This window comes from Sapajus apella, unplaced genomic scaffold (assembly GCF_009761245.1).
Source record: "Sapajus apella isolate SASKATOON/1434 unplaced genomic scaffold, GSC_monkey_1.0 scaffold5, whole genome shotgun sequence".
NCBI lineage: Eukaryota > Metazoa > Chordata > Mammalia > Primates > Cebidae > Sapajus > Sapajus apella.
The window spans coordinates 41,658,493-41,673,379 of record NW_022436945.1 but is presented as its reverse complement, the minus strand read 5'-3'; the positions used below and the strand labels follow the sequence as shown (position 1 = coordinate 41,673,379).

The 14,887-nt window shown below is 39.7% G+C and overlaps 1 protein-coding gene across 1 annotated transcript in view; it reads left to right on the top strand.

Annotated features, from left to right (window-relative positions):
• The first annotated feature begins 1,645 nt into the window (after positions 1–1,645).
• Positions 1,646–14,887, top strand: part of PDCL2 (phosducin like 2) — a 42,203-nt gene continuing 28,961 nt past the window's right edge. The window contains exons 1-3 of the mRNA XM_032274247.1: positions 1,646–1,825; positions 11,843–11,963; positions 12,885–12,975. Of these exons, the coding sequence (XP_032130138.1) occupies positions 1,820–1,825; positions 11,843–11,963; positions 12,885–12,975 (218 nt within the window). The 5' untranslated portion in view covers positions 1,646–1,819. The remainder of the gene's footprint in view (positions 1,826–11,842; positions 11,964–12,884; positions 12,976–14,887) is intronic.

Here is a 14,887-nt window from a genome sequence, read left to right as displayed (position 1 = left end):
TGCTGCCCTAAAGCCACAAATGCATGGGGAAGCATTAGCTAGTTCTGTGCACAGTACTTCAATTAGCCTGGACTTTGGACTGTAAAAGTAAGAAAAGCATATTAATTTAATCAGCAGCTCCCAGGGCCTCTCAGAAATCCAGAGAGAAATAGGTAACATTTTTAGGGTTCCTAGGATGAAGAAGAAGAAGAAAGAGGAGGAGGAAGAAGAGGAGACAAATATCAAGACATGATTACAAAAATCATGATATGTTTTTAATTATTTATACTTAACTAATTCATGTCTCAGACACAAACATAACAGAATATGTGGGCTACTAGGAGTTTAGGATTTGTATTAAGTATTAGCTAGGCACTACAGATGGACTGGTCCCATGCTGAATCCAAGTTTAAAGTTATGTCATTAAAAACATTTTTTTTAAATTTTCCAAATCCTGTGAGTATATCTCTGGAACTGTGTAAAACAATGTGTATAAAACACCAGGTACTTTCCTTAAGTTCCTGGCAGCTCCCAGTAAACATCCTTGAACTCACCTGTCTAGATATCCTACCTAAAGCCAGAGCTTTTCTTTTTCTTCCAATTTAGGCAGAGTCTCACTCTGTCTCATAGGCTGGAGTGCAGGGGCACGATCTCAGCTCACTGCAACCTCCACCTCCTCAGTTCAAGTGATTCTCCTGCCTCAGCCTCTTGAGTAGCTGGGATTACAGGCACCCACCACCACGTCTGGTTAGTTTTTGTATTTTTAGTAGAGATGGGGTTTCACCATGTTGGCCAGGCTAGTCTTGAACTCCTGAGCTCAAGTGATCTGCCTGCCTCAGCCTCCCAAAGAGCTGGGATTGCAGGCATGGGCCACTGTGCCTGGCCTAAAGCCAGAGCTGCTGTCACTTAAGGCAGTAGATTTTTAAGATAAAGTTGGGGAGCCTACAGTCCCATTTAAGCATCTAATGAAAGTTATGCCTCTTAATTTCAGAAAAAATGTACACATACAACAAAATTATGTGTACACTTGGGGGCTGGGGGCAAGCTATTTCCTAAAACATATCCAAATATATAGTGTATGGGCTAAGTGGTGGCTCATTCCTGTAATCCCAGCACTCTGGAAGCCTGAGGTGGGAGGATCACTTGAGCCCAGGAGTTCAAAACCAGTCTAGGCAACATGTGAAACCCACAAAATTAAAAAAAAATTAGCTGGATGTGGTGGCACATGCATCTCTGGTCCCAACTACTTGGGAGGCAGAGACAGGAGGATTGCTTGATCCATGGAGGTTGAGCTGCTGTGAGCAGTGTTTCCACCACTTCACTCCAGCCTGTGTGACAGAGCAAGATCCTGTCTCAAAAACAAACCATAAATAGTCTGCGGATCCCGGGTTTAGAACGCCTCCTCTGAAGGATTCTCCACCCCAGGGTTTGTTATTTCTCCGTGAAGGCAGGTCTCAGGGTTTCAAGGGTGCAAGAGGCTCTGAAACATTCGGTTGACTCAATGGAGGTGGTGGAGGGAACAGTTGACAGGAATGTCAGGACCAGCACCACACAGCGAACAGCAAAGGCAGTGCTGGGGATAGATGCCCCAGGACCCCGCACGTCAAGTACCCACAACCATCCCCTGTGTTGGGCCTCTGCATTGCCTGGCAACCAAGCTGCCCCTCCCGCACATGCGTAACAAGCCCTTGTTCGCCTCTCTCTCTCCTCCGGCGGGAGCTGGAAACCGCCCGGCCTGAAGCGGGCGCCCTTCCTGCCTGGAGGAGTCCGCTGAGCTCAGTCCGTGACGCCTCGCCAGCTACGCGACGACGCGGGCTCGTGAAGGGCAGAGCAGCACATCATGCAGGTGAGGGTGGGGACCCGCCGGGCGACCCTGGAGCACCCGGGGTCTCCAGCTGGGCCCAAAGCCGAGGAACACAAACAGGGAGGGCGGGCACAGCAGTTAAGCTCTAACATTTGTTCTCGAAAAGTGCTAGTTGTGAGAAAAATCCTCTAGGAGAACGCCATTTTTTTCTACGTTTAAGACTCGTGTCTGTTGCTGGAGAAAACGTTAAGAGTTGTTACACCGGAATCATAGAAATCTTATTGCGGCATACTATTTTTGACTTAAGAAATAGATCAGCAACGTTAGCCTAAGTGTAATTCAATTTAATTGTCTTCCTCGACTACTTGAAAAAATGATCAGAACAGGGCTGGTTACGATGGCTCCCGCTTGTAATCCCAGCACTTTGGGAGGCCAAGGTGGGCGGATCACCTGAGGTCCGGAGTTCGAGACCAGCCCGGCCAACATGGCGAAACACCGTCTCTACTAAAAATACAAAAATTAGCCGGGCGTGTTGGCATGTGCCTGTAGCCACAGCTACTCGGGAGGCTGAGGCAGGAGAATCGCTTGAACCCAGGAGGCAGAGATTGCAGTGAGCTGAGAGATTGCAGTGAGCCTAGAGATTGCATGCCACTGCACTCCAGGCTGCGTGACAGAATGAGACTCCGTCTCAAAAGAAAAAAAGAAAAGAAAAAAGATCAGAACAGAAACCCTCCTAATCGCATATGTCTTAAGACCAAATGTTCCTGGAGTTTCTTGCACCTCATCTCAAAAACTCTGACTTCCAAAATGTTCCTTAGAAGACTCCTCCTCTGTCTAGTGTTTCCTTATGAACCAGAAGCCTGTGCCATTCCTTTTCTTTTTTTTAGTACAGTGTAATTCTCTTTCTAACTTACAGAAACACCTTTCTTCCCCACCTGCTCCAGCAAATTAAAACCACTAGGATTTTTCTCATTTTACGTATTTAATTTTGGGTATTTGTATATCCTATATAATTTATTAGGCTATTTTGAGCATCAATTACATATAATTTTTTATGGCCAGTCCTCTCAGGCTAAAAATGGATTCCTAGCAAGCACATTATATATGTGTGTAAAACATTGCAGATCTGTCCTGATTTGCATCTGCTCTTCCAGATTTAGGCTGAAATGTAATTGAGAATGAAGGCAACATCACATAAACCTTTGTTCACTGATTAATTCAGCAGCCAGTTATTCAGTGCCTATGTTTTAGATACGGACCTGTTCTAAGAGCTTACTAGTGAGGGAACAAGAAGGAGATAAATACAGCTATTAATGACATGGTGAATGCCTTCATAGTTCGAGCAAATAGATTGTGGTGCCCATTTCTGTTAGATAAAATTCCATGGCTGAGCACAGTGGCTCATGCCTATAATCCTAGCACTTTGGGAGGCAGAGGCAGGAAAACCACTTGAGGTTAAGAGTTCAAGACCAGCCTGGCCAACATGACAAAATCCTGTCTCTACTAAAAATACAAAAAAAAAAAAAAAATTAGCCAGACATTGTGGCACATGCCTGTAGTCCCAGCTATTTGGGAGGCTGAGGCAGGAGAATCACTTGAAACCAGGAGGTGGAGGATACAGTGAGCTTAGAGTGTGCCATTGCACTCCAGCTTGGACGACAGAGCAATACTCCACATTGGAAAAAAAAAATTAAGTCTTTTTAATTAATTTATTTTTTTTGAGACAGGATCTTGCTCTATCACCCAGACTGGACTGCAGTGGCATGATCAACCTACCAGGCTCAAGAGTTCCTCCCACCTCAGCATTCCCTAGTAGCTGGAACTACAGGTACATGCCAGCATACACAGCTAATTTTTTTTTTTAGAGATAGGTTCTTGCCATGCCCAGGCTGGTCTCAAACTCCTCGGCTCAAGATGGAGAAGGTACCACCTGAAATCTGCATAACAAACCTTTTTTTTTTTTTTTGAGATAAAGCCTAGCTCTGTTGTCCAAGCTGGACTACAGAGGTGCAGTCTCGAGTCATTGCAACCTCCGCCTCCTGGGTTCAAGCAATTCTCCTGTCTCAGCCTCCCAAGTAGCTAGGATTACAGGACTCCACCACCACAACTGGCTAATTTTTATATTTTTAGTAAAAACAGGGTTTCCCCATGTTGGCCGGGCTGGTCTTGGACTCTTGATCTCTAGTGATCTGCTTGCTTTGGCCTCTCAAAGTGCTGGGATTATAGGCTTGAGCCTCTGCACCCAGCTACCCTGCTTTTCCTGGTCACCTTCCCATAACTTGCCTCCGACATACCCTTCTTTCATTCAGTGAAACATGGTATTTAAGCCTGAATTCTAAGCCACCTCTTTGAGATACACTCATTTTCCCTGGTATTTTCAATGCACACATGAGGTATACATACTAATACACTTCTGTTTTTCTCTTGTTAATCTGTCTTTTATTCCAGGCATCTGTCCCAGCTAAAAGGTCAGAATGATAGAGAATTATTTGAGGTAGAACCAAAGGGTTTTGGTCCATCAAAGGGTGGGAGATGAATAGGAGGGTGAATTGGAGGTGAACACATGTCTAGGAGAATTCAGGGAAAGATATCTTGGTGCTCAGTGGAACAGAGGAGAAAATGAAAAGGAATAAGCCCTGTTGAAAAATATTTTGGCCCAACACACCTCTCATGTGGATTTGTAACCTGAGATATATTGTTGGGTGGTCCCGCAACCTTAAACTGTGAATTTGTTGTATATTGTAGTGCCTTCAAATACTGGGAAGAAAAAACATAAATCTTCTATAGAGGAAGATATCTTTAGTTTAGGCTTTAAGGAATTCCCATCAATGAGCTTTTGAGAACAGCAAGCAGAAATCAGTCAAAGGTCACCAAGCACACAAGGAAATAAGGCACCATGAGACCATGAACCAAGAAAAACAGACCTGCAGTGATTTTTAGATATCAGAATGATCAGAAATAGGTTACAAAACAACTGTTCTTATAAATACTGAAAACTATAGAACAGACAAATGGAGTTAAATAGAAAGCCTTGAAATAAACCCACACATATTTTCAAACAATTTTTAACAGAATGCCAAGACCATTAAATTAGCAACAGTTTTTTTTTTTTTTTCAATAAATGGTGCTGGGTAAACTGGATATCCACATACAAACGAATGAAGTTGGAACCTTATCTTAGACTGTGTGAATCTGAAATATCTGAAACAGGTTTCAGTTGATTTAGAAAGTTTGTTTTGCCACGGTTAAGGATGTACCCATGACACAGTCTTAAGAGGTCCTGATGACGTGTCCAGGGTAGTTGGGATACGTCTTGCGTTTATATATGTTAGGAAGATGGGAGACATCAATCAATATGTATAAGATGTACATTGATTTGGTCTAATGAGGTAGGACAACTTGAAGAGGGGGCTTTCAGGTCAGAAGTAGATAAGAGAGTCCTTGATCCTTTTGAGTCCTTGATCAGCCTTCCACTGAATGTACAATTTAGTCTGACTCAGTGAATCTGCATTTTTCCATAAACAATAGAGCAGAGGAAGCAATCAGATATGCATTTGTCTCAAGTGAGTCTCAGAGGGATGACTTTGAGTTCTGTCTGCCTTTGTCCACAAGGAATTTCCTTTCGGACAAATTGTGAGGGAGGTATGTAGCTTTTTATCTTGGTAGCAATTTTATTTAGGAATAAAATGGGAGGCAGGTTTGCCTGACATAGTTCCCAACTTGACTTTTCCCTTGGCTTAGTGATTTTGGGGGTCCTAAGATTTGTTTTTCTTTCACAGCTGTATACAAAAACTTAAACTATATCACAGTCCTATAGCTAAAGCTATAAAACTCTTGAAACATAAAGATTCATAACATTGAGTTTGACAATAATTTCTTGGTTATGACACCAAAAGCACAGGTAACAAAAGACAAATTGTACTTTACCAAATTTAAAACTTTTTTTTTTTTTTTTTTTGCTTCAGAGGACACTATCAAGAGAGTGAAAAAAATAACTGGTGAGGCACAGTGGCTCAAGCCTGTAATCCCAGCACTTTGGGAGGCTGAGGCAGGTGGATCATTTGAGGTCAGGAGTTTGAGTCCAACCTGGCCAACATAGTGAAATCCCATCTCTACTAAAAATACAAAAATTAGCTGGGTGTGGTGGTTGGCACCTGTAATACCAGCTACTCAGGAGGCTGAGGCAGGAGAATTGCTAAAACCCAGGAAGGGAAGTTCACAGTGAGCCGAGATTGCTCCACTGCACTCCATCCTGGTCAATAGACCAAGACTTCGTCTCAAAAAAAAAAAAAAAAAAAAAAAAGACAACCAAAAGACAGAAAATATTGGTCAATCATACATTTGATAAGAGGATAATATCCAGAGAATAAAAGGATTCCCAAAACTCAACAACAAAAAGACAACCCAATACAAAAATGGGCAAAAGATTTTGCTATAATTTGTGTCCGCTCCAAAATTCAGATGTTTCCAATGTGATAGTATTAGGAGGTGGGGACTTTAGGAGATGATTAGGCCATTAAGACGTTGGTCACCACCTGTAGAAGTTTGGCCTGCAGACCCTGACTCAATGACAGATGAATAAATGCACTCTCACACAATTACAGTGATTCAAGTGGGATGGTCGTCAGCTGCTTTCAGAGGGTGAACTGCAGCCAATCGACAAAGACTCCCTCTCCATCATTACATTTATTTAGTAAAAGATTTCATTAACAGAGGTTCTAAGTCAACGCACTTGTGGATAATTAACATGGTTAAAAGAGTGGTTATATGAATGATAAAAGCTTTAGGTTCTGGGCCCAGATCCCCTTTGATCTCCCCCTGAGAGGGACATCCAGCACAAAGTTTACATGAGTAAACAGAGTAGAGACAAGGGGATGTGGGGTAAACAAATAGGAAAGCCTCTTATCCCTACCTTCTCCCTAACTTAATGGACCTGCCACCTTTGGCCTGTCCCAGTAAAACCTTTCGGCCTTCCAAAAGGTTTGAGACTAATCTATAACTTTCCCTAATATTTTCTGTAATATTTTGCCAGCCACCTCAAGTGAATCAACAGGCCATGAAGGCTCCTTCCTTGTAAATGGGATTAGATACCCTTATAAAACGGCTTGATGGAGACAGTTTGTCTCTCCTTTTTTTTTTTTAACCTGTCTTTTGTCATGTGAGAACACAGTGTTCCTCTCTTCTGGAAGACGCAGTGTTCAAGATACCATCTTGAAATAAGCGATCAGACCCTCACTAGACAATGAGCTTGATAGTGCCTTAGTCTTGGATTTCCAGCCTCCAGAACAGTGAAAAATAAGTTTCTGTTCTTTATAATTTACCCAGTCTAAGGTATTTTGTTGTAGAGTACAAAATGGACTAAGACAAACTTGAATAGACGTTTCTTAAAAGAAGATCTACAAATAGCCAATAAGTACATGAAAAGATGCTTAACATTGCTAATCATGAGGAGGATGCAGCTCAAAACCACAATCTCCTTTACAACCACTAGATTGTTTACGATAGAAAAGATGGACAATAACAAAAGCGTTGATAAGGATGTGGAGAAATTAGAACCCTTTTGCATTGCTGATGGGAATGTAAAACTGTGTGACTACTGTAGAAAACTGGTAGTTTCCTTCCAAATTAAACAGAATTATCATATGATCCAGCAATTCTCCTTCCAGGTATATACCCAAAAGAACTGAAAGTATGGACTTAACCAGATATTTGTATACCCATTTTTATAACAGCCTTATTCCTAATAATGAAAAGTGAAAACTACACAAACATCCATTGATGATGAGTAAACAAAATGTGGTATATAGGTACAATGGAATATTATCCAGTTTTAAAAAAGAATGGAATTCTGCTACATGCTACAACATAGTCAAACCTTGAAAACACATGAAGTGAAATAAGCCAGTCACAAATGGACAAATATTGTATGGTTCCACTTGCATGAAGTAACTAGAATAATCAAATACATGGTAGAAAGTAGAACATAGAACAGCAGTAGTTTGGAAGAGAAGAGAATGAGGAGCTATCATTTAATGAGTACAGTTTTTCTATTATGAGTAAGAGGAGAAATCTTGAAAATTAACAAATATGTGGAAATTATACAATACGCTACGAACAACCAATGGGTCAAAGAAGAAATCAGAAGAGAAATTTAAAAATGTGTTGAAAACAAAAATGGAACTACAACAAAACTGATAGAAGGCAGCAAAAGCAGATTTAAGAGGGAAATGCATAGCAATAAATGCCTACAACAAAAAAGAACAAACTAAGCTTACAGTTATCAGAAGGAAATAAATAATAAACAGCGGAAATAAATAATAAAAACAGCAGAAATAAATGAAACAAAGACTAAAAAAAATTTAAAAATCAACAAAATCAAATCAATCATTGGTTTTTTGAAAATATAAAATCAAAACCTTAGCTATACTAAGAATAAAGAAAGCTAAAATAAAGTCAGAAACAAAAGAGGAGACATTACAGCTGATACCACAGAAATACAAAGCATTGTAAGAGATTAGTATGAACAGTTACATGCCAATGGATTGGATAACCTAGAATAAATGGAGAAATCCCTAGACACAAATAGCCTACCAACAGTGGATCAAGGAAAAATGCAAAATCTAAACAGACCAATAAAAAAGAGATTGAATAAAAAAATTAAAAGTCTCCCATTGAAAAAAGTTCCAGGAACTGATGTCTTCACCAGTAAATTCTACCAAACATTTCAAGGAAAACTAATACCAATCCTTCTTAAACTCTTCTGAAAATAGAATAGGAGGGAATACACCTAAATCTATCTTCCTTCCTTCCTTCCTTCCTTTTTTCTTTCTTTTTCTTTCTTTCTTTCTTTTGGCAGGGTCTTACTCTGTCTCCTAGGCTGGAGTGCAGTGGCATGATCTCGGCTCACTGCTACCTCTGCCTCCTGGGTTCAAGTGATTCTCCTGCCTCAGTCTGCCAAGTAGCTGGGATTACAGGTGTCTGCCACTGTGCCCGGCTAATTTTTGTATTTTCAGTAGAGACAGGGTTTCACCGTATTGGCCAGGCTGGTCTCAAACTCCTGACCTCAAGTGATCTGGTCACCTTGGCCTCCCAAAGTGCTGAGATTACAGGCGTGAGCCACTGCACCTGGCCCTGAAACTTTTTAATGAGGTCAACATTACCTTGACATCAAATCCAGACCTGGACATTACAAGAAAAGAAAATTACAAGCCATTATCTCAGAAGAACATAGATGTAAAAATCCCCAACAAAATACTAGCAAACTAAAGTCAACAGCACATTAAAAGAATGATTTACCATGATTAAATGAGACTTATCCTATGGATGCAAGGATGTTTCAACATATGCAAATCTACAAATGTGACACACCGCATTAACAGAATTATGGACAAAAATCATATCATCTTGTTAGATGCAGAAAAGCATTCAGCCAAATTTAATGTCCTTTCATGATAAAAAAATTGCAACAAATTAGGTATAGAAGGAATGTACCTCAATACAATAAGGGCATATATGACAAGCCTATAGATGATATTATATTCAATGGTAAGGTTGAAAGCTTTTTTTCTTAGACACGAATGCACATTCTCACTATGTCTGTTCAATATCGTACCAGAAGTCTTTGCCAAAGCAATAAAGGAAGATAAATAAAAGGCATCCAAACAGGAAAGGAAATAGTGAAATTGTTGCTGTTTGCTGATGATGTAATCTTGTATATATAAAACCCTAAAGGCCCCCCCCAAAATCTGTTAGAACTAATAAATGGATACATTAAAGTTACAGGATACCAAGTCAATATAAAAACTAGTAGCATTTCTGGCCAGGTGTGGTGGCTCATGCCTGTAATCCCAGCACTTTGGGAGGCTAAGGTGGGTAAATCACTTGAAGCCAGGTGTTTGAGACCAGTCTGGCCAACATGATGAAACGTCATCTCTACTAAAAATACAAAAATTAGCTGGGCAAGGTGGTGGGCACCTCTAGTCCTAGCTACTCAGGAGGCTGAAGCAGGAGAATTGCTTGAACCCAGGAGGCAGAGGTTGCAGTGAGCTGAATTCGCACCACTGCACTCCAGCTTGGGTGACAGAGTAAGACTCTGTCTCAAACAACAACAACAACAACAAAAACTAGTAGCATTTCGGTACACTAACAATGAACTATCAGAGAAAGAAATCAAGAAAATAATCCTATTTATAATATTTACAAAAAAGTAAATACTTAAGAATAAATTTAATCAAGGGTATGAAAAATCTGTAGACTGTGTAGACTGAAAATGATAAACTATTGATAAAAGAAATTGAAGAAGACACAAATAAATAGGAAGATATTCCATGTTCATGGATTGGAAGAATTAATTAGTATTAAAGTGTTCATATTACCCAAAGCAATCTACAGATTCCATACAATCCTTATCAAGATTCCATTATGCCCTTTTATACAGAAGCAGAAAAAGAAATTCTAAAATTCATATGGCACTACAAAAACCTCTGAATAGCTAAGACGATCTTGAGCAAAAAGAAGAAAACTGGAACGCTGGGTGTGGTGGCTCATGCCTGTAATCCTGGCACTTTGGGAGGCTGAGGCGGGAGGATCACGAAGTCAAGAGATTGAGACCATCCTGGCCAACATGGTGAAACCTTGTCTCTACTAAAAAAAAAAACAAAAATTAGCTGGGCGTGGTGGTACATGCCTGTAGTCCCAGTTACTCAGGAGGCTGAGGCAGGAGAATTGCTTGAACCCAGGAGGCAGAGATTTCAGTGAGCTGAGATCACACCACTGTATTCCAGCCTGGCAACACAGCAAGACTCTGTTAAAAAAAAAGAAGAAAAAGAAAAATACTGGAGGCATCACATTACCTGACTTCAAACTATATTGCAAAGCCATTGGAATCAAAACAGCATGGTACTGGCATAAAAATAGACAATGACCAATGGAGAACTCAAAAATGAATCCACACATTTACAGTCAATTGACTTTTGACAAACGGGCCAAGAACACACAATGGGGGGAATGACAGTCTCTTCTATAATGGGTACTGGGAAACAGGATATCCACATACAGAAGAATGAAATTGGACCTTTATCCGGCTCCGTCTATAAAAATCAACTAAAAATGGATTAAAGACTTAAATATAAGACCTGAAATTGTGAAAATGTGATACAAGAAGAAAACACAGAGGAAAAACTACACACTGTTGGTCCAAGCAGTGAATTTTTGGATTTAATTCCCCAATCTCAGGCAACAAAAGCAAGAATAGACAAATAAGATTACATCAAACTAAAATGCTTCCGCACAGCAAAGGAAACAGTTGATAAAGTGAAGAGACAATCTGGGAGAAAATGTTTGCAAGCAATACACTTGACATGGCATTACTACTTAAAATATATACAGAACTCAAATAACAGTAGTAAGAAAACAACACAATTTTAGAATTAGCAAAGATAATCAGCACTTTGGGAGGCCAAGGAGGGAGGATCAGTTGAGACAAGGAGCTCAGGTCTAGCTGGGGCAACATGGGGAAACCCTGTAAAAACACAAAAATTAGCTGGGCATGTTGGAGCCAGCCTATAGCCTCAGCTACTCCAGAGGCTGAGGCATGAGAATTGCTTGAACCCAGGAGGTGGAGGTTGCAGTGAGCCAAGATGATTGTGCCACTGCATTCCAGCCTCGTTGATGGAGGGAGACTTTGTCTCCAAAAAAGGTAAATTCATCTAGTGGTCTTGAATGCATATGTAGTAAAAGAAACCAAAGTGTATTTGTGTATGATGTGAATTGGTTTTGCCTAATATAGCCATCAGCAAATTTTCCATGACTTAGAAGATACCTCCTTAATATTCTATATATGTATTCTAAATTGACATTTTATTAAACTTTTCAGTGAAGCATATAATCCCATTAGTGCTGGGAAGTAGGAAAAAGTAGGTCACTTTGCTTTATTCTTCAAAACTAATTAACTGTAGAGTTCATGGACAATTGAATACTTGGAAGTGCTACATGTCAATGAATTTTCCAAATACATATTAAAGTGTACAACCATGTTAATTTTCTTTTCTTTTTGTGTAGGATCCCAATGAAGATACAGAATGGAATGACATTTTAAGAGACTTTGGCATTCTACCTCCTAAAGAAGAGCCAAAAGATAAAATTGAAGAGATGGTTTTACGTTTACAGAAAGAAGCAATGGGTATAGTTGTACATTTGCTAGGCTGGATGATGGGATTAATATGGTTAAGGTAGTAGTAAGGTATTTCATGAACATAGTGGGAGAGAAGACATTAGAAATCATTTAATATAAACCCCACCTATTTTCAGTATTTGGATGGGACACCTAAAATGACTAATTTACATGTTGAAAACCACATGCTAGTTAATAACAGAGCTGATGTATCCTGGTGTGTAATCTAGTAAGCTTTCTTCTCCCACCATGTCCCTCTACCTTGTGATTACCATCTATTGTGATCATTCTTTATAGTATGTATTATTTAACAAGATTTCTGGGTACTTGAGGGAAATCTAAATTTATGGAATCTAATTGGTTTTCATACCTAGTTTTAAATACATTTAAAACTAGGCTACAGCCTGTCAGTTCTGTGAACCTTGAGGAAATAATACTTTAATGTTATACTTTCTATAATATGTATAGGTTTTTTATTGGTGGTTGGCTGCTTTATGTTTGTTTAAAGATACTCTTTTTTTTTTTTTTTTTTTTTTTGAGACAGAGTCTCACTTTGTTGACCAGGGTGTAATTCAGCAGCACAATCTCTGCTCACTGCAACCTCTGCCTTTCAGGTTCAAGTGATATTCCTGCTTCAACCTCCCAAGTAGCTGAGATTACAAGTGCCTGCCACCACACCTGACTATTTTGTATTTTTAGTAGAGATGGGGTTTCATCATGTTGGCCAGGCTGGTCTTGAACTCCTGACCTCAATTGATCCACCCACCTCAGCCTCCCAAAGTGCTAGGATTACTGGTGTGAGCCATCACGCCAGGCTGTTTAAAGATAGTCTTAATTTCCTTTATCTAAGACAGTTTTTTCTAGATATTGACTGTAATATAAAACAAAAAATTTTAACCGTTTGATAATCTATAATTTATGTTGTTTTAGTTAAACCATTTGAAAAGATGACTCTTGCACAGCTGAAGGAAGCTGAAGATGAATTTGATGAAGAAGACATGCAAGCTATTGAAACATATAGGTACAGTGATTCATTTGAGTTAGTTATAAATTTTTGAATGAAGTATTATAAGAATAAAACTAAGAGATTTGTTGAATAGATTTTACAAAGAACAACACTAATTTTTAAGTAACATTTTGAAACTCCCTTTATATAAGGTGAAATTTTATTATATCATTACATCATTTTTTCTTAATATTTTGCCTTTAGTAGAAAATTATCCAATGATATATAACTTTAAGCTACATATTATTAAAGTGGAAAATAGCAATAAGAGGCCAATAAAAAGATGGCCATGATTTTCTTTCTAGCATGATGTCTGTCGAAGGTGTCTATAATTTCATGAAGAATTAATTACCATTCTTAAACAAATTATTTTAGAAATTAGAACAGATTCATACATTTCCCAACTTGTTTCCCAACTAAAATGATCTACAGCACAAAGACAGCCTACAACAATTAAAACAAAACCCTGGCAAAGGAGGAGAACCTTATTTCCAAAATTACCACATTATAGGATTCAAATGTCTAGTTTTCAACAAAAATTACAAGGCACACACAACAAGAAAGTTGTCTGTTCAAAGGAACAAAATATACTGAGAGAGAATGTACCTGAGGAAGCCCAGAAGTCAGACTTGCTAGACAAAGACTTTAAGACATCTTACAGATGCTTAAAGAGCTAAAAAGGCAGAACTATAATATATGATCAAAAAGAGAATGGCAATAATGAAATAGAAGTTATAAACAGGAATAAAATATATTCTGGAACTGTGATAAGAAGAAATATATATTTGGTCTTTGTCCCCAGTTCCTGACATAGACATACTTGTAGTTTTAGGATGAGGGCTGATTCCCAGAGAAAACAACCATGTGGTTAGAAGATTAGGACTTTTAACACAATTCCCTGCTCTCTGGAGATGGGAGAGGGCAGAGGGCAGAGGGTCTACAGATAGAGTTAATCACCAGTGGCCAATGATTTAATCAATCATGCCTATCTAATAAAACTTCCATAAAAACCACTAAATGATGTGGCTGTGGTCTGAATGTTTGTGTCCCCTCCTAAATTCATATATTGAAATTTAACCCCCGCATAGTGATGGCATTAACAGATAGAGGCCTAGGGAGGTGATTGGGTCATGAGGGCTCCCCACTCATGAATGGGATTAGTACTCTTATAAAAGAGGCCTGAGAAGGCCAGGTGCAGTGTCTCATGCCTGTAATCCCAGCACTTGGGGAGGCCAAGACAGGCGGATAACTTGAGGTCAGGATTTCAAGACTGGCCTGGCCAAAATGGTGAAACTCCGCCTCTACTAAAATACAAAAATTTGTCGGGCATAGCAGCATGCACCTGTAATCTCAGCTACTGGGGCAGCTGAGGCAGGAGAATTGCTTTAATCTGAGAGGCAGAGGTTGCAGTGAGCTGAGATCATGCCACTGCACTCCAGCCTGGGCAACAGAAGGCTCCATCTCAAAAAAGAAAAAAAAAAAATGGAGAAGAAGCCTGAGAAATCTGGAACACACTTTTTTAAAAATTCATTTTGCCAATCTTTGCCTTTAACTGGAAATTAATCACAGTAATTTAAAATTCACTTACATTTAAAGTAAGTACTGTTAAGAAAGGAGTTGCTGGCCGGGCGTGGTGGCTCACGCCTGTAATCCGAGCACTTTGGGAGGCCGAGGTGGGCGGATCACAAGGTCAAGAGATGGAGACCATCCTGGCCAACATGGTGAAACTCCATCTCTACTAAAAATACAAAAAAATTAGCTGGGCGTGGTGGCGCGCGCCTGTAGTCCCAGCTACTCGGGAGGCTGAGGCAGGAGAATTGCTTGAACCCGGGAGGCAGAGGTTGCAGTGAGCCGAGGTCGCGCCACTGCACTCCAGCCTGGCGCCTGGTGACGGAGTGAGACTCTGTCTCAAAAAAAAAAAAAATTA